The sequence below is a fragment of the Myotis daubentonii genome, chromosome 7 (genome assembly GCF_963259705.1).
Source record: "Myotis daubentonii chromosome 7, mMyoDau2.1, whole genome shotgun sequence".
Classification (NCBI taxonomy): Eukaryota; Metazoa; Chordata; class Mammalia; order Chiroptera; family Vespertilionidae; genus Myotis; species Myotis daubentonii.
Genome location: NC_081846.1, coordinates 24,508,936 through 24,535,565, shown reverse-complemented (window position 1 = coordinate 24,535,565; position 26,630 = coordinate 24,508,936). Strand labels below are relative to the sequence as shown.

The following is a 26,630-nucleotide window of genomic DNA, read 5'->3' as shown; positions in this document are numbered from 1 at the left end:
TGCAGGGAACCTTTGTCACCTCAGAGCCTCAGTTTCCTCATATGTAACAGTCTTGACTGATCTCCTCTTTAAAACTCTGAGAAAATACAAAACGATTATAAACTCCAATGTCAACTTGCCATTTTTGACAGAAACATAAATGTACGCATTGTATGCATTAATTTGGTCTCATCTTTCCAAACTTTAAAGATCTGTAATAGCAACTGAGTTAATTTTTCAACTTCTTTATGTGATATTTATACACATATATATGCACACACATCCTATGTAATAAAAGCCTAATATGCTAAGTATCTGACTGTTTGTTCAACCATTCGACCAGTCACTATGACGTGCACTGACCACCATGGGGCAGATGCTTCAACTGGTGGTTTAGCTTGCTGCTGGGGTCCGGCCAATTGGGACTGGAAGAGATGGGTTAGACATGCCCTGGAGCCCTCCTGCAGTTCCTCCTCAGCCCAGATCGTGCACCAGTGGGGTTCCTCGGCCTGACCTGCTCCCTCTAGCAATCCTGGATCCCCAGGGGATGTTGGAGAGCCAATTTTGGCCCAATGCTTGCAGGCCAGGCCGAGGGACCCCACTGGTGCACGAATTCATGCACCAGGCCTCTAGTACATATATAATGTATTGGCTTAAGTTTTATATATAATAAAGATTTCTGATTCCCAAAACTTTATAGCAAAGCCAGATCTCACTCCTAGAGGGTATTTGGAAAAATAGTGAATGCCAACTGCAAGGCCATACACCATTTTTTGGAAAGAGAATTAGACTACAAATGGAAACGTCTCATTTTCACTTTTGCAAATTTTCTACAAACTCTTAAGGAATGTAATCTAGTACAAAGAAAATATTTACCCTTGAAAGTTCCATTAATAATTGAGGATTTTTGTATGCAGCAGCTGAAACCAATAACCACAAGACTATTGCTTTAAGAATATCATATAATAGGATAATGAGTTACCTATCACATACTGAACATTATTGCTATTTGATTTATGCAACATTCTTCCATGGAAACTATTTTAACTTAGAATACATATGTGGAACTTAGCCAATAAATTTATAATCTATCTTCAATAATATACATTTCTTTGAGGATTTGAAGTTGTAATTTTTTATAAAATATTTGCTTTATCACCTCATTTTAATATAGTGGTTAGGAGCAGAGGCTCTGCACTCTGACTACTTGTGCTGGAAACCATGATTCACTAACAAGATTACAGATTATTTACCTTGTTAGTTCTCTCCCATAAACCTCAGTTTTCTCATCTGTGAAATGCTTGACATATTATGGTATCAAAAACTTATGTTCTTTCAGCTTTTGAAATTTGTTTTCTATTTTAATATTTTTTAATAGACGGAGTAAATACAGTAAAGCCAAGCAAGAGGCAGATGAAGAGAAACATTTGAATCAAGGTACGAAACATTGGATTAGAAAAAATTTTAGTTTTAGACCATGTCTCCTGTTTTCAGTTTAGAAATATCTGAATAATATTCACATAGCTGTTCATATTGTATTCTTTTTATAGGACTATCTGAATAATATACTTTGGGGTATCAAACTGAAATAGGTCAATGGGGATTCTTGAAAGTGAGATTAAAGATGGGGGTTGGGGAAATTCCTTTAGAGCCTTTCTCCCCCACTTTTTCCTTCTTTTATCCTCCACTTTGAAAAGGTATTGGTCTAGCTCAGTGGTCGGCAAACTGCGGCTCGTGAGCCACATACGGCTCTTTGGCCCCTTGAGTGTGGCCACGTAGTTTCAATCGCACTGTACGTGCGTGCCCGCATGTGGTATTTTGTGGAAGAGCCTCACTCAAGGGGCCGCAGTTTGCCAACCACTGGTCTAGCTGGCTCATTTTTGTAGTTGGGTGGCAATAAACAGGTAACAATTTTTTTTTTCACATTTGAAGGTAACAATTTTGGAGAAGAAATAAGGAATTGAGCTGTAATTGCTATACCTCCTCTTCCCCCCAATATGTAGAATTCAGGACCATCAATATTTCTTTGGTGGATTTTAGTTCTTTTGATCCAAAAGGGATCAATGAATAAATTCAAAGAATTGGCTCTAGAATGACTTGAGGAAGAGACAAGATTCTTAAGTGGACAGAGGCTGATAGCCCTTCAGGAACACTGTTCATTAGAAACTCTGAGATGATAGCACAGTGCTCTCCATCTGCACTGGCCAATATGTTAGCCAGCAGCCGCATGTACTGTTAGATACTTGAAAAGTACCTAGTGTGAAGCAGGAAGTAAATTGTAAATTTTATTGCATTTTAACTAATCAACATTTAAATAGAAACATGTGGCTAATAGGTCCCCTATTAGACAGCGCCAGGAGGTAAAAGGAAGAGAGAGGCTAGCAGTAGGAAGAATAATCTTGAGAAAGATTTTCTTGGGTGGAGTATCTAAAGTCATAAAGGCTACGTAGGGCTTGACAACTTTTTATTATTTACCTTGTTTTCTTAAACATGTTTTAATTTGCACGATGTATATATTTTTAAAAACAAAAATGTAATTTTTCTGTGATAAGGATAAGACTGACAGGCCCAAAAAATCAAAGGGATGGGGACATTCATTGTCTTACACCCTCTCAGTGCCCAAAGCCCCAGGAGCTCAGGCAGGGGAAGGAGAGGTGTGAATGCCAGCAGAAAGTTCCCAGGAATTATAGTGCATCCCCCTGTGGTTCCAGAGGTCACATTCTGAATTTTTTTGCAAGTGGCTGTGGGATATGGCTAAATTACACTTTCTGGTATTCAAAACATTCACAGTTAGGCTACATTTCCTTAGCTAAAGCTTCCAGGTGAAGCTTCAATGTCTTTACTTTTTCCCAAAACAGAAAAAAAAAGTGGAGATCCAATGGAGAGGCTATATTCTCAAATCAATTTGCTGAGATTATCCCTCTTGTCCATTTTCACCTAGGTTTAATCTTACTTTGTTAATTGTTGGTCACATATTTAGTTGGTCCAGATATTGGGCAAAGGGGTGACACCATGTAGACAAGGCCAGTTGAAAAAGAAAGTTCTTATTATCTCACTAAAGGAGGATAGCTGGAGATGGTGGGTAGGATAAGGACAACTGATGAGGAAACAATATTCAGCTAACACATTCCAAATTTCCTTATAGAACTCTCATTTTCTCCCTGGGATGAGTTGTTTTTTTTTTTAAAAAAAATTTGTCCTTGAAGTGTGAAGATATTTCAGGAAGTCAAGAGACCTGCAGCCTCTTAAGTAGTTAACGATTCTTTGTTTACCCACTAATGACAACCAGAGCAAGAATTTAAACATTGTCATATGTCTACACCAAGTCTGTTTTATCGTGCTAAGAAAACGTTCCCTGTGTTAAGTATTTGTAGACTTAAGTTTATTAGTGGCTCCTGAGAAGTGTTTGGTCACTCTATCATGTGTCTATTCCTTAGGTGTTAGAACTTATGTGGATCCCTTTACATATGAGGATCCCAACCAAGCAGTTAGAGAATTTGCCAAAGAAATCGACGCATCCTGCATTAAGATAGAAAAAGTCATAGGAGTTGGTAAGTGTCTGTCTAATAAACCTATTTTCTTTGTGGGTATTAAATATCCATATATGATTATATAAATGCATATGGGTGTATCGTGCGTACATGTCTATATGTAAATATCTGTGAACATGACATTTCCTGGCTTTATGTAAAACACTAACACTGTGCCTGGCGGGTAATAAGCACTCAACAAATGTTTGCCATTACTCTTTCATCTTGAATGTGTTTCTGGTCCACAGTCAATTCTTTTTCTCTCCCAAAGGTGAATTTGGTGAAGTCTGCAGTGGGCGTCTCAAAGTGCCTGGCAAGAGAGAGATCTGTGTGGCCATTAAGACGCTGAAAGCCGGTTATACAGACAAACAGAGGAGAGACTTCCTGAGTGAGGCCAGCATCATGGGACAGTTTGACCACCCGAATATAATTCACATGGAAGGCGTCGTCACCAAATGTATGCGGGTCACTCCCTTTACAAAGCCAAGTTAGAAGTTCCTGGCAAATTAAACACACATTTCTTTCCAGGGAAATGACAGATGGAGCAGCCCCACTGATTGCTAATAGGAGGAAATCAGTGCAGGACAAGTCATTAATCTTGTAGTCAGCTCTAAATGGGTCTATGGTTTAGGCTGATACCACTCTTTCCAAGGCAGCTTGTGTGAGATTTTAGGGAAATTAATATTGCAGATTTTTGGTATGCCTTGCCATCTTTCAGATCTTTGCTAGACCCAACTGACTGTCACAAGGTAGGCACAAGCAGATGGTAAGCACAATAAATTTTAAGTACTTTTCATATAAAACACAACAAAAACCTCGCCACACCTTGTGCTCAAGGCTTCAGTTCCAGATGCGGGGAGTGGATCTTGGGAATCTTTATTAGGCTGGGGGATTTGCTTGTCTGCTCTGCCTGATTTATGGCTGCTGCAGTTCAGCACCCAGTTACAGTAACACCTGGTTGAACTTTCCTTTTTTAGTCCATTAGCATTCCCTGAGCCTGCGAACCACGCTTCAGTTAAAACACAACACAGCTCCACAGATGTATTTTACAAAGCAAACCCTGAATGCATTGGTGAGGCTGGCTAAGACCAACTTATAAAATGCCACATGGACAACGCAGCTGAAGTGGTTATTACTGAAGGTGGCTCTGTTCCAGGAGCCTTAGTACCTCCTACAGTTCCTACAAGTCAAGGATCCTGTAAGCCTGGGACTATGGCTCCGGGAAGACCAGGGTGCCTCTTACTTGATTCGAGGTGCCTGTGAAATGCATCCTCAGACATCGTGTCTAAAGTGGCTGCTCCAACAGGTGAAGGGAAGGAGGGAGGGTTGGTTAAATATTAAACATTGGACATTAGACCTGAGGCCAAGGGGGAGGTCTGACACAGGGCATAAAATCTTTAAGAAGAGAAAAAAGTTACTAAAAAGTGAGAAAGTATACACTAGTTCGGAGGTCCCCACACTTAAACATGCATCAGAATCCTGAAAAACGTGTCAAATCAGTTTCCTGAACCTTGTCCTCAGGTGGGGTGAGGTCCAAGAGTTCAAATTTCAAGCTGTAAGATAAGCCAAAGGTGCATGCGGTTCCTGGGACCACACTTCAAAAACCTACGTTTAGCCCAGTGACCTAAGATTTACACACTGGCTAAGCAGGTGGCCTTGACTCGTTGCTCATATTTCAGTTTCCTCATCTGTAAAATAGAGATAACATAGAACTTGCCTTAAGGTTATTTTGGATGTATTATTTAGGGTGGTTAGCATAATGCTTGGCACATAAAAAAACAACAAACTCTAAGTGTTAGCTGGTGTTATCATGTCTTAAGAAGTACATCTTCCCTATATTCAGAATTCTTCAGAAAAAGGATCTTTAGGGAGAAGGATATACAGTTTTTCCACCTAAGGTGAAAGCTATAATTAGCATAGAATGGCTCTATTTGCTTTTTAAGATTAGTTTTACAGACAGGATATTTTTCTGTTGCCTGTGGCCTTAGGGGCTGTCCAGAGTCCTTCACTACTTTAATTAAAAGATAACATTCCGTCTAAATACTTCTGCAGGTCCAGTTTCTCAAAAGGAGGCTCTGTTCAGCTTGGGGTGTTTTTCCTGCGGCAGACAGTGATTTTCACAGCACCTCTGTAGAAGAGAGAAGAAACAGGGGATCTTTGTGTGAAAGTCCCACTGTGCCTCTAAAACCCACAGCTATTACAGCTGTAACTGTTATAAACGACTGGGTGCATTTGCATAATGCAGTTGTCACTGAATTAAAATGATTTAAAATTTCCACCAGAGGCGCTGTCCCCTCCCCCCACCTCTCCCCTAGCCACCCGCATCCCCCTCTGTTCCAGAGAAGGACCCACTTCCACCCATGAGCCCAGCCTAGGCCAATTTTATAAGCCCCTTTGCTTCTGCAGATATTCATCTTTATTTCTCTTGTAGAGCTCATAAAGATTCTGACAAATGGATACTGTTAATAAGCAGAAAAAGGAATGTAGAAAAATTGTGAAGATGGTGCCAACAGTCGGACTAGGGAGGTGTGAGGGTGAAAAGGTGGCCTGGAAGAGTGTGAATTCATTACCAGCAGTTACTTGAGTAACTTTTTAAATTGACAAGGAGACTATAAATTCTCCCCACTACCCCCCTGTCTTTTGGATCCTCCACTCTCTTCTCCCGCATCTCCAGAGGGTCTGGTGAAATGGAAGTAGGTGTTAATGCTCCACCAGGAGGGTCACCCTTTCTCATGAGTTGACAAAGTATCTTTTGATTGAGGCAGGTTAATTAAAACTCATTTAGATGCATTTGTGTCTATCTGGAAGACTGGGGTCACAGATGTAGAGAGTAAATGAAGCTAAGAACTAAGAGCTTCCTGTTTAAATTGATGGCCAGTGGAGAGGTGGACAAGGACCACCCTCACCCTCTCCAGCTAAGGGGAGAGACTGGAAGTGGTTTGACTCATCCTTTAGTCTTCACCACGATTCCTGCTTTTTCTGCCAGCTTTCATTCATCACTTGAAATTAAAATCTCCAGGGTATTGGTTTCTAATCCAAAATGTTTGCTTCAGAAAGATTTCTTAGACAGGACACCAAAAACACAATCAAAAAACAAATTGATAAATTGTACTTCGTTGAAATTAAAAATGTCTGTTCTTCAAAATGGTTGCCTCTGAAACAAAGATGTGTCCTTTTCCCCTCACCAGAACAGTCTACTCTGATAGGGGTTCTGGGTGGGAAATGTATTTGTATAGAATAATTTTGGGTGCTTTTCAGCAGTGACGTATCCCAGCCCATTTTCCCTAAGTCCAAACAGTCCACAATTACATCAATGAACGTGTGAATATTTTTGATTTATTATCAAACTAACATTTTATTTTCCTCCCAGGGAATCTTTTATGTTCTCTTTCCTCTAAAGCTTCCCTTAGTAAAATATTGAGGATTTATGCACCCCCTCCCTCCCCACTCCCACAAATCCCCTTTAGAAAAAAGGAATTTCAGACCTTGAGTCCATTGCCAGTGATTAAGAAACTAAAGAATGGTTCTAATTTCCTAAGGTTCTCAGAAAGAAAACTAAAGTGAAATAAAAATGGTGTTTCCCTATTTCCCCAAACCTTAACATGATTTTGGGGTTTTTTTGCCAAAAAGAGAGAGAGAGAGAGGATGGAGTGGATACCAAGAATGTTCTAGTATTGAATTAAGAGTGCTCTCTAGGATAAAATAATTTAATGAGCTTTTTCTGTGATTTTGTTGTTGCTGACGTTGGTGGCTTAAGGAAACAAATAGAATAAGTTTATTTATAGAAAGGGATAGAGAGACAAAAGGATACAACCCCTAATCTGAGCAAGGAGAAGAAAGAAGTTAATATTCATACTTGATCTTTAAGATGTGTCTGAGCAATGAAGTCATCAACATAGCTACCGCTTTCTGAAACTTGGGTTTCTTCAATTAAGTAAAAAAAAAAAAGTCCCTGTCCATTGATTCCTTTAGTATCACACAAGTGGTTCTTCTGGGGACAAAATTAATTAATTATCCTAAAGATTTTTTTTTCCGCCTTTAAACAGGCCTGCTCATTTATCTTCTTCCCCTTTGGCTTGAGAGAGCAATTATCCATTCATGTGCTCCCTGGGTACCAGAGGCCACTTTAGTTAAAGACCTTGTCAACAAGCCATGCAAAGGGTTAACCTTCCAGATGGAACTTAAACCTACTCGTCGTTTTAATATTTCATTCTAGCTTTCCACAGCTGAGGCATAAGCTTGGCTTGTTTTAATTAAATTAGATCACACAAGACAGGTGTCTTGGCAGTAAAATTGTGCACAGCCCATTTTTATCTCATTAACTGCAGTGCTCATCAAGGGTTTGTGTTTTTCTTTCTCAAAACTCTAGGTAAACCAGTGATGATCATAACAGAGTACATGGAGAATGGCTCTTTGGATGCATTCCTCAGGGTATGTGACTGCTTTATATTAAACCCAAGAATGTTGGTATTCAGAAAACTCTTACAGACTCCTTGCATCCATTGTATTTGGTGGCATTTCTTAATGGGGCAAAGGAAGAAGGGGAGAAATAGAGAATGATGTGATTTTTAAAGACTATTAGATAGTCCATGTATTTGATTTATTCTTATATTGTGTACTGTTTGAGTCTTAGATTCCTTACAGTTGGATAATTTCCATCTGTCACAGGAAGCAAACCCAGCTTCTCAAATATACTCACTTTACTAGTGAATTAGTGACTTTGGTCAAAAAGGCCCAGAAATAATGTTTAATTTGATTGCATACTGGATACAGCTATCAGAAAAGGTTCAAGTAATAGAAATGCTTGGTAAACATTAGTTTGGCCTAAAGCTAATGAGATTGTTCCCCCTTCCTTTATATGCAGAAGAATGACGGCAGATTCACAGTCATTCAGCTGGTGGGCATGCTTCGTGGCATTGGGTCTGGGATGAAGTACTTATCTGATATGAGCTATGTGCATCGAGATCTGGCTGCACGGAACATTCTGGTAAATAGCAACTTGGTCTGCAAAGTGTCCGATTTTGGCATGTCCCGAGTACTGGAAGATGATCCGGAAGCAGCTTATACCACAAGGGTAAGGAGGATTTGCAACCTCTGGGTTTTCACTCTGATGAAACTATTCCACTCTGCTTGCTTTGGTGCTTAAGTCCTCTGTGACTACAATAGGCTCATCATCCTTCAGAGCCTCTTCAGAGCCATGCATCCAGTTTTCTACCATGTTTCCTAGACAGGGATTTTGAAACAGTCTCTATATGTGAAACCACTTTATAAAGCCACAAAGTAGCCCTTCACTTATTGTATTTTTTTTTACACTTAATTTTTCTTCCCCTTCCTCCCTCCCTTCCACCCTTCCTGCTTTATTCATTTTTTTTTTTTTAGGTTTTCTATTTGGTTCTTTTTTATTATTAAAAATAACCTTATTTTAAACAGCACAGAGCATTGTTTCTAGCTGTTTGGCTACCAGCTCTGAGAGTTTATATACAGGATTTATAAAGCATTTACACTATGCAGGGTTTTCCAGTATCTAATGGCCTTCATTTTACTACTGGTAGATAAGCCAGGATTAGAGGGCAGTTAAGAGTTATCAGTATACAGTTAATGGCTGTGCTATCTTAGCTAGGCCATCAGAATATAAGATACTAATGGAATAAGCACAGAATCATAAAAGTTATTGGCCATTAGGGCTGACACTGTTAAAATCAACATGAAGCAGACAGTTACCAGGCATTTAATGCTTACATTTTGCATCTGCAATCCTAAGCATTGGACTTTTTTTTGTTTGTTGTCTGGTTGGTTATTGTTTTTTCTTGTATTGTTCAGTTTCTTTGGTTCTAGTTTTGATTCTTACATATATCTTCTTTTGAATTCCAAGTGCATTCATTTAGGAAATAATGCATCTTTGTGAATATTGGGGATCTTTTTTTTTGTCCCAGTAGTTAGAGAGAGAGAAATTAGAGGAGCCGTCTAGAATGATGCATTTACATAGATAAAACCTTAGCAAATTATTTAAGGAAGGCAGAGGCAGCCCAAGTGTCCTGTATGTCACACTTTTAAATGTGATGCACTACGTTTTCAGAGTAAATGACAGTGAATCAGTGCAATTGCCAGTACAATATATGTCCTGTTTATAGTAGCCCTAATAAAGCAAACTTTTAAATGATGGCCTCTTGAACAGCTTAAGGTTATGAATTCAAGTTGAATTAATTTCCCCAGATGGAATACTAGGAAATATGAAACTGTATTAAAAAAGACACTTGGGGCAGTGGGGTGGGGGGGGGGGAAGCATTGTTAACAGTCAATTGCTTTACCAATTTTGCAGGTGTTTTCTTTTTTAATTAGATGGTAACCAAAATCCTGCCCTCACTTTATTAAAGTCGATAATGGCTCTAGCATCTGCCATCATTTGGCTTCCTCTAACAGCCTATTTAGTGTTCTCTTCTAGCTGTGTTGGGCATGTTTCTCATACGGTGTAAGAGTAGGAGGAGAATGTGAATGATAAAAATTTTCATTTTAACTTCTTAGTTCATGATTTTAGGAGCAAAATTAAATATTGCCTTTGTGCTGCTGGGTGACAGAATTTAACAAGTCAAAAGGAATATCAGCTGCACATCTATTGCTATGCCATAGTTAACATATACCTCCTAAAACCTGAGATTTCTTTTCCTCTACAACATTTCCTCCAGCAGAGCTTAGATGATAGGTAGGCGTTTTAAAAATAATTAAACCAATTACTTGTTCACTTCCCTGTGACAAAAGAAAACATCTGAGGAAAACTGTCTCTACATGGAAGACTTTAGTTAAGATAAACAAATCTCTTGTTATTGTTTGGAGAGCTATCTCAGGAATGCTTTTGTCCTGCTTGGCAAACATTAAAGACATTCAGAATCACAAATGGCACATCAGTAAAGTACTTTGGGAATAACTTATGGCTCGAATGTTCATAGGGTGGCAAGATTCCTATCCGGTGGACTGCGCCAGAAGCAATTGCCTATCGTAAATTCACATCAGCAAGTGATGTATGGAGCTACGGAATCGTTATGTGGGAAGTGATGTCGTATGGAGAGAGACCCTATTGGGATATGTCCAATCAAGACGTGAGTCTTTATGTTCTGAAATATATGCCTTAGCATTGAGATTCAGGAAGTTTCGCATTAGTGTATGATGGAGTGCATGTTGAGCTTGAAATGATACATTAAACTCAGGGTTCTTAATAAAAATGTGTCTAGTAATATAGTTAAACCTTATGGTGGTAGATTTCAAGGACCAAAATTACTATAGCCTAAGTGTTATCGTTTGGGAGATGGATCATATAGATAGATTTAGATAGATGCATAGAGTCGTGACATGGAGCAGTATTTGAACTTGGATAACTTCCAAATTCATACTGAAACAAAATTAAACTTTGAATTTGAAGAAAATGCAAGGATATATGAAAAACACACATTTCACATGTGATCAAATTGACATGAAAGGTTTATTTCGAGAAAACTAGTGAATATTTTAAAGCTGACAGAGTTGTAATTAGAGCTTGCCCCTTGAGGACTCTAAAATAAAGCTTCACTAAATGACCCTTTGTAAATTATGCACATCCCTTTAAATGTACCATCTGGACTACTTCGTAAGGGAGTATCCACAATGCCTGCAATTTCAGTAAAGCATTCAATAATGACACTAATAAGATTCCAGAGTAATAGAATTTAATTACAAACATCTCCAGTGAGAAAGGGCCAAAAAAAGAAAAGAAAAAACCCTACAGCAGTGGGTTCCTAGAACACGTATTTGCTAATTCTGGAAAGGTTTTAGTTCTGGGGTTGGAAGTCAGATCATAATAAAATGAACACTCTTTGAACTTTAAAAATTATTTAATATATGAGGTAAAATATTAGCACAGAGTGTTTATAGATCCATGGTATTCAATATCAATAGAAATTATGTTTTAGGAAAAGTCATCTTTTAAAAAATTCTCTCTGAGGTGGAATGTTACCTAATCATCTGTCATGTCCTGAAACACAGGGACTTGCACATCCTTGACAATTCAATGAAGAACCAGGTGTACTTAAGAAGCAGAATGCTGTTGCCTTATCAATAAAAGGATGTTCAGCGCAATAGAGAAGCTAATGAACTCCATGTCTAGTGGGGCAAAAAGAATTCCCTAACCAGATTAAAAGGAATGGTTGTGTTGACATTGGATTGTCTGTAAATTGTAAAGGAAGGTTGGTAGCAGATGGGAGGAAAGACAGCAGCTAGCATAACTGATCATTGCAAACTGGAAAAGGCTGTAGAGGTGAAGGGTGTGCAATCTATTGTTTGATGTGACTATGCTATTATGCATATAACTTCAAGTACCTTTCCTGTAGCAACATTTGGTTTAGGGTTAGAGATTTTTGGAGGGACAAGGACAAACAACCTAAGTGAGTAAGTGATATCTGTATTTACTTATTTAATCATTTTATATTTAAACTTTCCCCTTTTTTAAATTGAGAGTCATGGCCAAATGCTCATAACAGCAGATTGTCTAAAGATGTTGTTAGTTTCCCTGCCCTAAGTATTTTTAGAACCTGTAGTCTTGATAGTTTCTATATTATATTAAAATCATTTTGGTTGTTTTAAATTTTTAGCTGTCTGGCTTTATCCCTGAAAAAGCATCTGAAGCTGCTTTTCTCTGCAAATAACTTTGATCTAGCATTCATGTGTATTTGTGTTCATGTTGGATTCTGTGTAGAACAGGAATCAATAGGAAATGTAACTGGAAAATTACTTTGCTAAGTAGAATTTGGCATATGGTGAATGAGTCAAAGTAGCTGTTGAAAATATGTCAAACTTATCAAGATTTTTGTTGGTTTTAATCCTCTGCCCTCCAAAACATTCAGCAGTAAACTGAGAAAATATGCTTTGCTAACCCACAAGTCATCTTGCAAGCTGGCAGTGGATAGAGAGCTAATGAAGGAGTATTAAACAGTCTGAGAGATTACAAGAAATTGTGTTACCCCGGCATTAGCCCGATGTTGCTTGCATTGTCATCAGTTCAATATAAAACATTTTCCTCAAGTCTAGAGCCAACACCATGCACCTGGAAAGATAAAAGAAAGTGAGGGAATCAATGTAATTACCTAATGTGATTACTGGAAATAAGTAGAATAATGTTCAGTAAGATAGCATATAGAAGTCTACTTTAGGAGAACTAAATACATACTAATACAACAGGATGTTGGCAAAAAAAAAAAAAAAATGGGGAAAAAAAGGATCACAGGCCTTAACAAATCACCAGATGATTGTTAAACTGAAACAGTGTGCTGGTTAAAAAGATAAGAAGTCATATTGGTATGTAGAAACTGTACCCAACTGAACTGACCATGTTGAAGGCTAATTGTTCAGCAGCAAATAGACCCACCGCAGGGTGAATGCAGTGTGGTCATTGAGATGGCTACAGCCACTGGTCGTTTCCTTAGCAACTATCACTTTGGTGGGAAAGGGGCTGGAGTGGAAAGACTGATTTGAAACAAATAAAACTTTTAAAAATCCCCAAACAGGCAAAAGCACCTCCAGAATCTCATAGGATACCCATAAACAAAGTTTATGAGTCGCCAAGAAATTATGAAGTAATTCCCCTCTTTAAATTTGGCATGAGTCATGCTGTATTGCATTACTGGGATTTACGCCATGAAGAGGGGGGGGTTTAGGGAAAAGTCAATAAGAAAAATAAGTAATACCTGTGAAGACAGATTAGGAAAATTAGAATTAGAAAAAAGACTGTTGAATGATTTATTTATGGCTCACTAGACAGCGAGACCACTCTGGGTAGTAAGACAATTATTATCTACATTATAACTTTTTTCCTTAGATGTGCCTGTGACCCCTTTAACATAGAAATGCCTAAAAGAAGATGAAAAATGTTTTAGCTGTCACTTTTAAAAAAATATGCTACACTTTTAACAGGGTCAAATAATAGCCAAATAAGATGAAGAAAGAGGTACAGAATTGGCATAATGGTGTATTGTGATCTCCCAAAAGTAGAAAAGGCTGGGCATCTAGAAAGATCGAGAGGTGTGCTATTTCAGAGGTTGGCAGTGTCTTCTGGGTTGGGAGTCAGGGAAGTGGTCTCTGGTTTTGACCCATTAGCTGTCTGAGCAAGAAGATACAGGCTTAAAACGATGTAAAGAGACTTGCATTTTGAAGGGAGCTATTAATAATACTTCCTATGGGAGGCCTTTAACAAGGTTAGGGTCTCTTTTTCCTAAGAGTATTTTGCAGATGCTTGGGAACAGAGTGAAGAAAGTCATTGCCCTGTGATAGCTGAGGGTCAGACCAACACCACTTACTGATCTAATTGGATTCTAATAACTGGAACATTGATGCATCTTCACTTGAGAGCTTCAGGTTGGCTTGGCCTGCCATTTGAGAACACCTCATAGCCACACCAGGCTTGCCTACCCTGTTGCCAGCAATAGGCAGGTCCAGCTTGGCTTCTGTGAAGGAATTGGAGATGTTCCCATGCTCAAGCTTGCTGGAAGCTTAATGTACAGGGAACTTGCCCATCAGGAGGGTGAACAGCTAACAACAGCTTGCCTGGCAGCTTAACATATCATCCCGTTTTCTTCAATAGGTGATTAAAGCCATTGAGGAAGGCTATCGGCTACCCCCTCCAATGGACTGTCCCATCTCACTCCACCAGCTGATGTTAGATTGCTGGCAGAAGGAGAGGAGTGACAGGCCTAAATTTGGGCAGATTGTCAACATGTTGGACAAACTCATCCGCAACCCCAGCAGCTTGAAGAGGACGGGAACCGAGAGCTCCAGGTGAGCCATGCTTACTTAATAGTGATGTATGAAGGAATACATTAGAGATGGCAGGCAAGTGGTGACTCATGTTAATTCCCGCCTCTTAATAAGAGGTCACTTCATAGCTCTCTGCAACTTGGGTGGTTTCTTCCTCAATTAGTGAAGTATTTATGGTAGTTCACTTTACCATTTTGAAGAGCCAAATATCTGTCAGGCCTCAAGGAATAGTTAGAAAAACAAATTTAAAACAACAACACAGCAACAACAAAATAACTAAAGTGCTTATTTTATGATGTTGGACATGGACATTTTGAAAGAGGGATGAAATGTACTTTTGGAAGACATTCAGGTTGCTAGATGCCATATTTTGAAAAGGGAAAGGAATATTGTGTTTGTAAAAAGTAAGGATTAGAGGACAGCTCTCTGTGCACTGCAATTTTAAGTTGACTTATAAGTAAAGTGTTAATTGTCACAAGAGATGCCTTAGGTTTCAGTTCTTAAAGTTTTTCTTTTATGAGTCTTCAGGAGTAGCAGGAAACAGGACCAAGATAGAAACTGATCAAGTTACAAAGCATGCAGACAAATGTTTGAGAAGGGTTTTAAAAACTACAGTGATTGCACCACCTGTAAAAGAGGTAGCTATTTCATTGGGAAGAGGAAATTGAAGTGTATCAATCCAGAAAGAAGATAAAGATACTGCAAGTTCTGTAGTTCAATGGGAACTTTTTATCACGGGGTTGAGCTTTACTGGCTTACCAGCTCCATGGAAAAAAATATAGACCATCTTTATCAGTTAAATGATTTAAGAGACAGGCACAATAAGACCAGGTGGCTCAGGCATGCATACGGTGAGGCATCTATTCATTTCCAAGTCTGCATTTCTCAAAAGTGTCTCTTTCATCATGACACCAAGTTAAAAGCAGGAGGACATTTTCTCCACGATATGCAAGCCCTTCCTCTCTTGGCCCCATTATGTTCTCCTCTAGTCTTTCTCCTGAAACCCTACCCTAAATATTGCAGATGAGAAGGACTACACTTATTATTATAATGCATGAAAAAGAATTTGGAGCGAACAGCAGTGGTACCTTCTGTTCTCTTTTAGGTTTCAGATCCTTTAGCATTGGCCACTATACAAAGAGCTCAGTGGTCAAGCTCTTCTGCAAAAACATCCAGCTGAATTCACATCTTTCTCCTGCCAGTTGGTAGCTATGTGACCTAAAACAAATCTAACATTTCTGGGCTAATTTCTGTTCTTCTGTTCACTGAGAGGGTAAAAACAGACAGCTCTAAAGCCAAGTTTCCATGTAGCTGGCTTCTCCTATTTCTACGTTAACCTCCAGCTTTTACATCTCCAGCTCCAGTGCCCATGTGTTATGTCTGAGAGTCCTGAGGCCAGTGCTTGGAACTTCTGATAGCGTAAACTATTTAACTATTGATATTCCATAATGTGTGCTTAGCACCAAAGTTCAGGAAAAAATGAGTTATTGGATATACTTTTCTCAATGCTAATTTTTTTTCACTGATGGTACTTGAGTAGCTTTAATGCTTATCACCACTTGCTGATAATGGTGTGTAGTATAACATGATATGTTACTGAGCACAAAATTAGGCAAATGTCATGGTGTTCCACAGAGAACACAAAGACTTCCAGAACATACTTGAGAGAATCTGTTGGAGTGTATTGATATGGAGTGACGATATTTTCATCCTAAGGTCATTTTGACCTTCTCAGGCACCTAGAGTTTACATGTTGCCTATTAATGTTCTTGGCATAAAGTTAGAAGCAAATGCAAACTGTTGCTCTTTGTTTGATATGAATATTTAAATTGATAAACATTCAACACTGATATATAAAATTCTGAGTGTTAATATTTGTTATTGACTCAAAATTGGGGGAATAATTAAATCTTGATTATTCTTGTCATAAAAATATGTAGAATTTTACTTACAAAATTGGATATAATTGAAACAATGGACACAAAAGATAGGTCACAAAGACAAGCTAATATCTGGGCTCAGAACTAACTGATAAAACAAGTCTTTGTTAAAATATTTACATAAAAAGTAATGCAAATAAAAATAACTGGTAAAATTAAAATAAAGAATGGAATTGGATTAATTCTGCTATATAGAAAATGAATCAAGGCATTAGTTTGACTTAATTTTGTTTTTATAAGAAAAGAATATTTTTGGGTGAAAATTCAGTCATGATGATAAACTTCTGATTTAAGCACTTACATTCAAACAACATAGTCTCAGAATGAAAATCATGTCAAACTGTTAAGGTGAAATTCATTCCATAATTTCTAGAGAAAAGGGAACTTTAAGAAAATAAAACTTAAGTAGCGGTGTTACTATAGAAGTAATTATAGTAAGGGTGGTACAGACTACCCTTTGGAGGTCTACCTTGTGATTATTGCGTATTTTGATGATGAAGATAACTACGAGTCAGTTACTAAATACTTTCCATTAATAGGTGATTTATTATATATCAAAACTATGAAGAATGGCAGAATTCCTGCCTTGAACTATAGTTGTTCTTAACAATGACCTCATATCAAACACCTGGCCTGAGAAATGTGTAAACTAATAACTAAGTTAATAAAATGTGCTCAGATTTTGTGGAAATGATTATTTAGGAGCCCCTGCAAGGGAATACAGAAGCACATTCCACAGTCTAAACAGTGATCAAAGTGGCCATTCTTCCTTCCAGTCTTGGCATGCGTGCTGGTCAGGCATGGGTTGATTAAAGGGGATTAACTCCCTACTGTCCCAAGTTTTTTTCGAATCCACCGAGACTGCCTGTAAACCTGGCTCGAAGCACGTTAGACTTGAACTCTTGCTGCTTTCTCCTTCCATCAAGTCTGGCAGACTGAAGCTCGGTTTTCCTTACTCATACTCCGCTAGGGTTTCCATAGTTGCTGCACTAAAGTCTATAATATTCAGTACTGGCAGGGACTGGACTCTTTCTGCAAAGACAATCAATTTCAGCCACAAAGACTCCCCCAATCCTTACCCCAGGCTAGTATGTTCAAAACAAAACAAAACAACTGCTATGATTATTAATGCACTAAGAGGTTCACATGAAACAAATGTGGGACATGAAATTAAGAACAAATCGGGCGATTGATACTTTTTTTAGAAGCTTTGTGAAATTGGGAGCAAAAATAATCACAGTGGCATTTGACGATGTTTACTCTTGGTGTTTTAGTTCCCCTTGTCTGTCTCAGGCAATTTGACTTCTGAGTCTTGCTGTTTCACTGATAGCTCTGTCTACAATTTCTTGTTCCATTTCCAGACCCAACACTGCCTTGTTGGATCCAAGCTCCCCTGAATTCTCCGCCGTGGTATCGGTGGGCGACTGGCTGCAGGCCATTAAAATGGACCGGTATAAGGATAATTTCACGGCTGCTGGTTATACCACACTAGAGGCTGTGGTGCACATGAACCAGGAGTAAGTACTCAGCGATGTAACACAAAAGGGTAAATCTAGATTTAATAGTATTTTCCTGTTTTTGCTTTGAGCTGCATAATCATCCTACCCATTTGAAAAAACACACACACAAAACACTGGAATGCCTTTCATTTTGATTGAGTCTAATTTTACACAGCCTTTATAAAGCACCTACATTGTTGCATTAAATTGCTTAATTAAACATCTTAATACACCTGCCTTGTTGTGCTGTATGAATTGTGGCTGATTCAGATGTGTGTCTGCATGAAGCCCAGAAGAGAGGTTCTCAGCCCTCATAACGTTACTCTCCCTCTGTTTTCTCTCCCTCCCACCCCCCGCCACCCCTGTATAGCGACCTGGCACGAATCGGCATCACAGCTGTCACCCACCAGAATAAGATTTTGAGCAGCGTCCAGGCGATGCGAACCCAAATGCAGCAGATACACGGCAGGATGGTTCCCGTCTGAGCCAGTACTGAATAAACTCAAAACTCTTGAAATTAGTTTACCTCATCCATGCACTTTAATTGAAGAACTGCACTTTTTTTACTTCGTCTTCGCCCTCTGAAATTAAAAAACAAAAACAAAATCAAAAAACCTATCTGCAGTGTTGCTTGGTGTACAGATTGCTGGAAAATGGGGCTCACAGAAATGACCAGTGTCATTTGAATTCGACCTGGAACAAATTGTTTCTCAGAAGTACTGGGTCCATCGCCAGTTTGTAAAATACACATACCTGTGCAAATAGAACTCCGCCTCTGAGTTTTGATGCTGTACCTGCTGCCGGACACTGGGCTTTCTTGAGACATCTTGATCCTCACTCCATTTGGAATTACAACTAGTATTTTGTTTGTGGCATAAATGACAGTCCTCCTTTCACTGGAATGAAGGCCATGCCCAGGAACATTTTTGAAGGACTCACTTGTAGCTATTAAGGCTTGGCTCATGCCAGGGGGAAGAACGCAAGTGAAAACCGGGTGGCTCATCAGTGTTGTTCCTCAAAGCTCAGGCCACCTGGTGGATTGTGATGCCATGAGGGGATGGAAAGAAAAAGAAAGTGGATTTAAAAATAACAATAATAATAATAATAAACCCCAAATACCCTACATCCCTGAATGGACAAACGAGGTCTGTTTCTTTGGGCCTGAGGCTGTGCCATAGCGTCGTATTTTGGGACTCTACAAACTTACCGTAACTACCTTACGGATAGTGGACTGTGACAATCTTGAATAGGGAATTTTCACACTTCCCTTCTTTAAAGAAGCAAACCCAAATCTCCAAGGTAAGGCAAACACAAAACGAAAAAAAAAAACAATGAATTCTTCTCTGATGAAAACATCGTTTTTTGAAACTTGATCTTATTTGAAACATTGAGTAGAAAATAAGTTTTCAGGTCTGTCAGGTAGTTTGCGGTTCTTTCAGTATTTCAATCCTCTCTTCACAGCGGGAGAGAAGACCAAAACCAATATGGCTTCCCTTCTGTTCTTCCAGGAAGAAGTGAAATAAGAGCCATATTTGATCAGGTACAAGAGGATGGACCTGTACTGCTGTGCTTTCTCTTATACAGGGTTCCTCTGGCCATTTGGTGCCCTTCATGACACACATACTTATTGAGCTTCGTCTGGGTACCAGGCAGTAACCTCAAACCTTGCTGGGTCATACACATGCCCCACTCTTTAGAGGGTTTGCTTCAGTTGAGAATCCTTTCCATTAGTCTTATTTTTATGTCCTGCTTGTAGTCCTTTTATCAAACAGAGTAGCAAGGGAGGATGCACCTAGATGTCAGTGGTGAGACTTGGAACTCACCTTGAGTTCCTCATTATCAGAAAGTTACCTAATAAAAAACGTGTAAGATGCTTCTATTTTAATCCTGGAATTTTCTTCTTGAAACATGTAAAATAAATAACTTTCTTCATTCCTAGAAGCCAACAGCCTAACTTTTTTTTGACTAGACAAATTTTAACTTTTTTGACTTCCATTGTTATCACTATTAAACAACAGCTTGGCTGATTTTAATAACCTATTTCCCTCTCCTTAGTTTTATCCTGAAAGCTATTTCTTATAGAGCAAAGAATGTTAAATTTGATGCTGTCAAATCATGACAGTTTAGTACAAAACCTTTTGCAACATGAGTTATAAAAGCTTTTCTGTTCAGAAAAAATATGAAATTTGTTGTTTAAACTGCTTCAACAATTTTTATTTCATCACCACTTTTGCTAAAGCCTGGGAGTTCTGGATATTCATGTTAAAAGTTGACAAATGTAGATAATGCAGATGGGGGTTTGTTTGCTTTTCAAAAAGTTTATATATTTTTTTCTTTTAGCAAAGCTGTTGAGTATTTTATATTCAACTAGAGGCCTGGTGCACTGATTCATGTACTGGTGGGGTCGCTCAGCCTGGCCTGTGGGGATTGGGCTGAAACTGATCTCTGTGTCTGGGGTGCAGGTGAAGCAGATTTGGGGCCAACAGTGCCTCAGCAGCAACCTAACCCATGGCAGATTCCTCGAGGAATCAGGCTCCCTCCTTTACTGGTTAGAGCGTCTGCCCCCTGGTGGTCATTATATATCACAGCTACTGGTCGAATGGTTGGACGGTCACTTAGGTTTTTATATATATACTAGAGGCCTGATGCACAAAGATTCGTGCAAGAATAGGCCTTCCTTCTCCTGGCTGCTGGCACGGGTTTCCCTCTGGCACCCAGGACCTGGGCCTTCACTCTGGCCACCGCCTCCCACCTCCAGGGCCAGGATCCGCCTCCCGCCATTGCTCCAAGGCTGGGAGCCACCTCCCACCTTCGCTCTGGGCCAGCTGCCTCCATTTTTGTTGCATTAATTTGCATATTCCCTCCTTATTGGCTGTGGGCACCACTATCTTTGTCGCAAAGTGACAGTCAATTTGCATATTCATCTTTATTAGATAGGATAGATCTTCGCAGACTGATTCAGATAAGACAGCATTATGGCATTATCTTATAAGTAAAAAGAGAACAATACCTTGTCCTGGCCAGTTTGGCTAAGTGGATAGAGCATCGGCCTGTGGACCAAAGGGTCCCAGGTTTGATTCTGGTCAAGAGCACGTACCTTGGTTGCAGGCTCCTCCCTGACAGCCCAGGCCCTGGTTGGGGCTTTTGCAAGAGGCAACCAATCGATGTGTTTCTCTCACATCGATGTTTCTCTCTGTCTTTCCCTCTCTCTTCCACTCTCCCTAAAAATCAATGGAAAAATATCCTTGGGTGAGGAGTAATAAAACAAACAAACAAACAAAAAATAGGCCAGAGAGAGAGAAAGAGAACATTGTCTTGCATATATTGAATAATTAAAATGTTTTGCTTTCTTAAATTCAAGGACTTAAGACCTGAAATATTTTTCTAAACATTGAACATACTCAAAGCAGAATATTTTAAAGGAGAGAATGTCAATTCTAATATATTCTATGCTGGTAGAATAGAATACCTACTTTCTCAGTAGGTATCTCTTTAAATGAAATTATTGGGCAGGGATTGAAAGAAAGGTATATAAGACTTTCATTCAAAGGCTGCCTTCTGAACGTTAATTTTGATACATGACAGATTTAGAATGCAGGCCAGTGGAAAAGCCAACAGAGGACTTTCCAAGTGTCTACAATCATATCCAGTAGAAATAAGAGTGTTAATGCCGGGACTTCCACAAAGTTACACATTTTAGAAGAGCAATGTGAGCACAATAGAAAGGTTGCATTGTTTCCCAGGGTGTGGAGCCAGACTCTGGCATGCAGACAGCTATGGATTCTAAAGCCAACTGAGATGTTGACACTGGGAAATGCACTCCATGTTTCTTTATAGCTCAGTTCCTCCACCTGTAAATTACAGATAATGACACTTTAATAATAACTCCTTTCCTAGCATGTGCTATTGTAAGTGTATATAAAATACTCGTACATGGGACACACTGAACTTCCCATAAGAGAAGTGTACCAAGTGTTATTCATCCATCTTTCTCTGTGAACCACATGTTTTATTGTGACACATCAGAGTGGAGTGAAATGAAGGTTAGTGGTAGGGAGCCATGCAGATGAAGCTTCTTCACTCTATATGGTTTAGCGTGTTTGGGGGTGAATGTATATCTATACAAAAAGTGGTCGACCTATTAAATTATTCCTGTTCTTGTGTTATTTAGCTTTAGAAATTCATGGAATTTTTTTTTTTTAAATAATGGAAAGAGTGAAATGCACAAATAAGACTCCTTTCAATGAAAGGAACTGGATACTAATGACACTTTGATGTCTTCATGATTGACTCAAAGGACAATGCTTTGTTTATTTAGTCACAATGAAAGTCACATTTTTTACCGATGATCCCACATGGACCACATGCTTTGTCTGGTCTCTGTTCTAGCAATTCCCCTTGATAAAGGAGATGCCTGAATTCAAAGGAGAAAAGAAGGTTTATTTTTCTGCACTCTTTCTGGCATCAAGTAGACATAAGCCTTCACATTCCCACACTTCTCACTTCAAACATCCAACCCTTTTCACATACACAGTGTCCCCAAATAGGCCACTTAATATTACAAATATATTTATATAATACATATTTATATCTAGGTGTTGAGAAGAAGGGGTTGGCAAACTGAAAGGAGACATGTGTTTTGGAAACTACACTTTCTCCTAAGAATGGAATTTCTATTAGCAAAATATCCTCTACAAAATGTTTGAATATCCATATGGTGTTGGTTGTACTGCATCAGAGTCTTAACATCATATTCATGTTCTCCTTTTCTTTCATATAAATACATGCCTGCCCAATGAAATCCCTTTACATTCAGGTTGCAAAGCTGCATTTGATAGACTTACTGATTTTCAGAGAAGAAACGGTGGGAAAAACAGATCCGGTCCTTTTTCTTTCTTTTATTTTCATAACTGTCAAAATGATGTTGACAAATGGCTTCTTAAACACCTTGGTAATTATACCCTTACCCACATTTATAGTTTTTAATTTCTTAAGAAGTAATTTCTATACTATTTTATAAGAAAACTTTATCTCTTTCCAAATGGATTCAAGTATTTTCTACAAGTTTAAATAATGGTCATCTACCTCAAAGAAACTAAATTTTATTTATCTCCTTCACACAATATATATATATATGTACATATACAAGCAAATAAATCAATGGTTTAATAAAATAAGCAAATTTATCTGTAAAGATAAATTTTGGCCTTAATCCTTGCTCTACATTTGAGGCCAACTGCCAAGCATGGACACTGGGGTGGGAGATATAGTCCAAGAAGCAATCTTGATAGTCAGTTGTTGACAAGACAAGGAAATAGCTTCCTTTGGTTTGAGTTGATTATTTGGCAAATGAGGAGCCCCAGTGATTTAATTATATTGTGCCAGCTTTGTTCAATTCTAGACTGATGGGTCATCTGTAGCAGATTAGCTCTTGGTGAGCTTGAGCTCCCAAGACCACTGTCATTGTTGCACCAAACCTCACACTGTGTCCATGGCCCCAAGTTCCCTCTCTGTCTATTCCATGCAGATTGTATTGATCTTTTACTAATTAAATAATCTCATCCATTAGAAGTCATTTCCTTTTCAAGAAAATCATCCAATACTTTTAATTTCTGAGTTTGCATTTTTTCAATTCTATTGTTGGCTCCTGATGGATTGGGATGTTTCCAAATACATATGTTCCCAAGACATACAGTTTCCCACTTTAGAAAGACTAGATGCTAGTATCCAGGTTTTTACAGTATTACAGTTTGCCTTTCACATCCTCACCAACACAGCCCTTTTCATCTTGCACTACTGAACCATACAAGTCATTTCAAAGAGGGGTTGTTCACACACTGCTATAGACATAGACTGTGTGGGTTTCTCTTCCCAGTGTTGCCACTTCAGCATTTATAAATATGAGAAGATAGCATAGCCTCTCTTTGCTTTAATGTCCTCATAAATATAATAGGAATAAGAACTGTATCTTCCTCTAAGTAGTTATAATTAATCTGAAAATGCACATAATTTTTTGGTTGTCATAGTTGCCATTTTTTTCAGAAGAAATAAGATTTAATGATCTCCCTCCTGGACTACTTACTGAGCCCTACCAAATTCCACGTACCTACATTCTTTCTTACAATATTGGTTGACAACTGGCTGGCTGACAACTTTCTCTAAAGTCTTGTTCTTTTTTCTACAGGGAGTAGATTCTGCTATCTTGGCCTCACAGCCCTTCCTGTTGATTACAAAGCCCACAAAGAAAACAGAACACACCCTTCTTGGTTCCTTAGAAATGTGTTTCTTCTGCTTCTACTATGCCAGTTCTGGAGCAAAGACATTGATGAAACAGCACCCAAATACCTGAAATAAATAAATCTATGACTTTCAAATCCCCTTTCCAGTGAAAGAAGCAGCAAACATTCAAGGTTCGGCATCTATTCTCCGGTTGCACTGAGGAATGTACTGTCTCAAAGCACCAGCTCTGCAGAACCCTTGTTCCCAAACTCCTTGTGGTTTTATTTATATCTATTTCCATATCTCATTGCTGTACGTCACTGCTGCATTGGTGTGGCAGCAAGTGACCGAAGGCAACAGGTTTTATTATGGACACCAGGTCAGGTGCCACCACACAACACAAAGCCAGTTCTCATGAACTGCCTATGATATGCATTGCTGAAGTAACATTTTACCCAGGGTGTGCCATTGCAGTGATATAAATATATTTTTTTCCTAGACTAAATATGAGCTGACTATCTGTTTTGATGTGTGTACATAGGTGTGAGTGTGTGTGGATGCGTATGGGTGTGTGTGTGTGTGTGTGTGTGTGTGTGTGTGTAACCTCATGCTTAGAACTGCCTGTGAATGTCGTGGAATGCTACACCTGAAGTGTTCTGGTTTTCCACCAGTTCTGAGATGAAGAGCTACACAAAATAGTGATCTGGAGACCATGCCCATCCCCTTAGAAGGAAACCCAGAAATGTTAAATGTCTGTATTTATGTTGTATTTTATAGCTGCCACACTAACCTTAATAAGTAATTATACAGCTTTGGGCAGAACATTTTCACCTTAGTGGTGGAGTAATATTAGAATATAAATATAAACCCATTCAAGTGACAATCCATCTTCAAAGTCACGATTCTGATTGAACTCATCTGAATCACTAGTTCCTTGATGGAGAGAGAGAGAAGGGGATGGAATTTGTCTGGTAATCCCAAATGGAATACAAGTAGCCTTTGTTTTCCTGCATAAATGGACTTGATGAATGCGAACAAATATATGCAATTCATATGCTTTTGGAGATGAACGTAGACATGTGTGTCAGCTTTTGAGATGATGTGTCCTGGATTAATACTTTGTCTCCCAATGTCACAGAAAAATGTATGCCGGTGACTCTTGAGGTTAGCATAGATGGGATTAAATAGCCTCGAGCAATTTCAGGTTCCCAATTACATGGAAAGTTCTACAATTATTAATATAGAGCTAACTCCTATGGCCCACAAAAGTGCATCAGCCTTCTAGAATCTGAGGTCCACTGTGCAAAGATTCTGTTTTGATATGATATGTATACCAAACTCCAGCCAACATACTGCCATGTTTCATAATTGAGTGGCTGCCTTGCTTATTTTAAGCTATGGTTGCAGAAACTGTGGCCATTTATATAAGCTATAACATCAAATCAGGGAAAAATGGGAAACAAAAGATTCTGAACCCTATATTGTTGAATAAGTAAAAAAAAAAAATCATCAATAAATATTTATTGCATTCTGACAGGGTGTATGGCATTGTATTCTCAGAACTATGCCAGAGTGACAAAGTTAATTCACCCCTTTTTGGGGACCTTAATATATTTTTAAAGGGATGTGCCTATGCATTAATGCCTGAAAAATATGTATAAAGAAATGAGGTTGAATCTCTGAGCAAGTCACCTTTCCCCAGAGGTAAGGGCAGGAGGCCAGCTTTAGGGACTGGGTCTAGCCTCATGAGTTAGTGCTGACCTAGTGAGTTCAGATCTACCATTAGGAAGCATTAAGCTGATCCCCTGCACCAATCAAGTAGCTTCACCATGTGTCCACTGGCCCCAAATTATTTTTAACAGTTTTATGAATAAAAAGTTCTGGTGTGTTTTAAAAGTTATTTTAAAGAAAGGCTGTGCTCACTACACTGTTGGTGTGTGTGTTTTGAGAGCTCTTGTATTCAATCTGTGAAGGATATGTATATTAATCCATACACGCGTATAGCCTCAATATTTGTCTGAAGACACTTAAATTCTGACCAATAAAGCAAAGTTCTAGAAGCAATATTTTCACTTATTTAACATTCTCCAAACAACATTAAGCATTGATACACACTAAAGAGTGTATTTATTATTTTTTATCACTCCAAGTATGTTGGAATATGCAAGGACTGTGGTTAAAATTAGAATGTATAAGGCATATTATAATTTAGTTCATACTGAAAAAAAATTAACTGAACATTGCTTGGTTCATGTTCCAAAATTTGAGCAATTTCTTGAGTTAGACATAGAATTTCTATTTTGTTTTAATTTGTCAAGATATTTTCTTCCCTTCATAAAACTTAGGTACACATAACTTATGTCATTTATTTATGGTCTTTTATACCTAGTTTGTAAAATTGTAAAATAGCAAACTAAATGCAAAGAGTTTGCATTTGAAAACAATAAAGTAGTTGCCATATTCAAACCTGGAATCTAGTTGTCTCTTCAATACTTTTTGGAATAGATATGGTGGTTCTAAATTAATTAGTTGTTGGTTGTCACTTGGTTAAAACACAAAATTTTACTCTAAGTAAACATAGTGAGTGGATCAACAGCATTGACTTCTAAAGGGTCCTCACCCTTGAGAATTACACATTAGCAAATCTGACTTAGATTCTGTGAGATCCTGTGTCCCATTGTAATAGG

The 26,630-nt window shown here is 38.5% G+C and overlaps 1 protein-coding gene across 7 annotated transcripts in view; it reads left to right on the top strand.

Annotated features, from left to right (window-relative positions):
* The window catches only part of EPHA4 (EPH receptor A4), a 136,935-nt gene extending 110,519 nt beyond the window's left edge, over window positions 1-26,416 (top strand). For 3 of the 7 annotated variants that reach the window (XM_059703300.1, XM_059703302.1, XM_059703304.1), the window contains 10 exons: window positions 1,358-1,416; window positions 3,417-3,530; window positions 3,781-3,966; window positions 7,879-7,940; window positions 8,374-8,583; window positions 10,454-10,603; window positions 14,113-14,306; window positions 17,587-17,742; window positions 18,095-19,023; window positions 23,909-26,416. In XM_059703300.1, the coding sequence (XP_059559283.1) occupies window positions 1,358-1,416; window positions 3,417-3,530; window positions 3,781-3,966; window positions 7,879-7,940; window positions 8,374-8,583; window positions 10,454-10,603; window positions 14,113-14,306; window positions 17,587-17,742; window positions 18,095-18,209 (1,246 nt within the window). In that variant the 3' untranslated portion in view covers window positions 18,210-19,023; window positions 23,909-26,416. Of the gene's footprint in view, window positions 1-1,357; window positions 1,417-3,416; window positions 3,531-3,780; window positions 3,967-7,878; window positions 7,941-8,373; window positions 8,584-10,453; window positions 10,604-14,112; window positions 14,307-17,586; window positions 17,772-18,094; window positions 19,024-19,185; window positions 19,265-23,908 lie in introns of those variants that run through there. The other 4 variants (XM_059703303.1, XM_059703305.1, XM_059703301.1 and 1 more) reach the window with 3 other exon arrangements.
* Window positions 26,417-26,630: the final 214 nt, after the last annotated feature.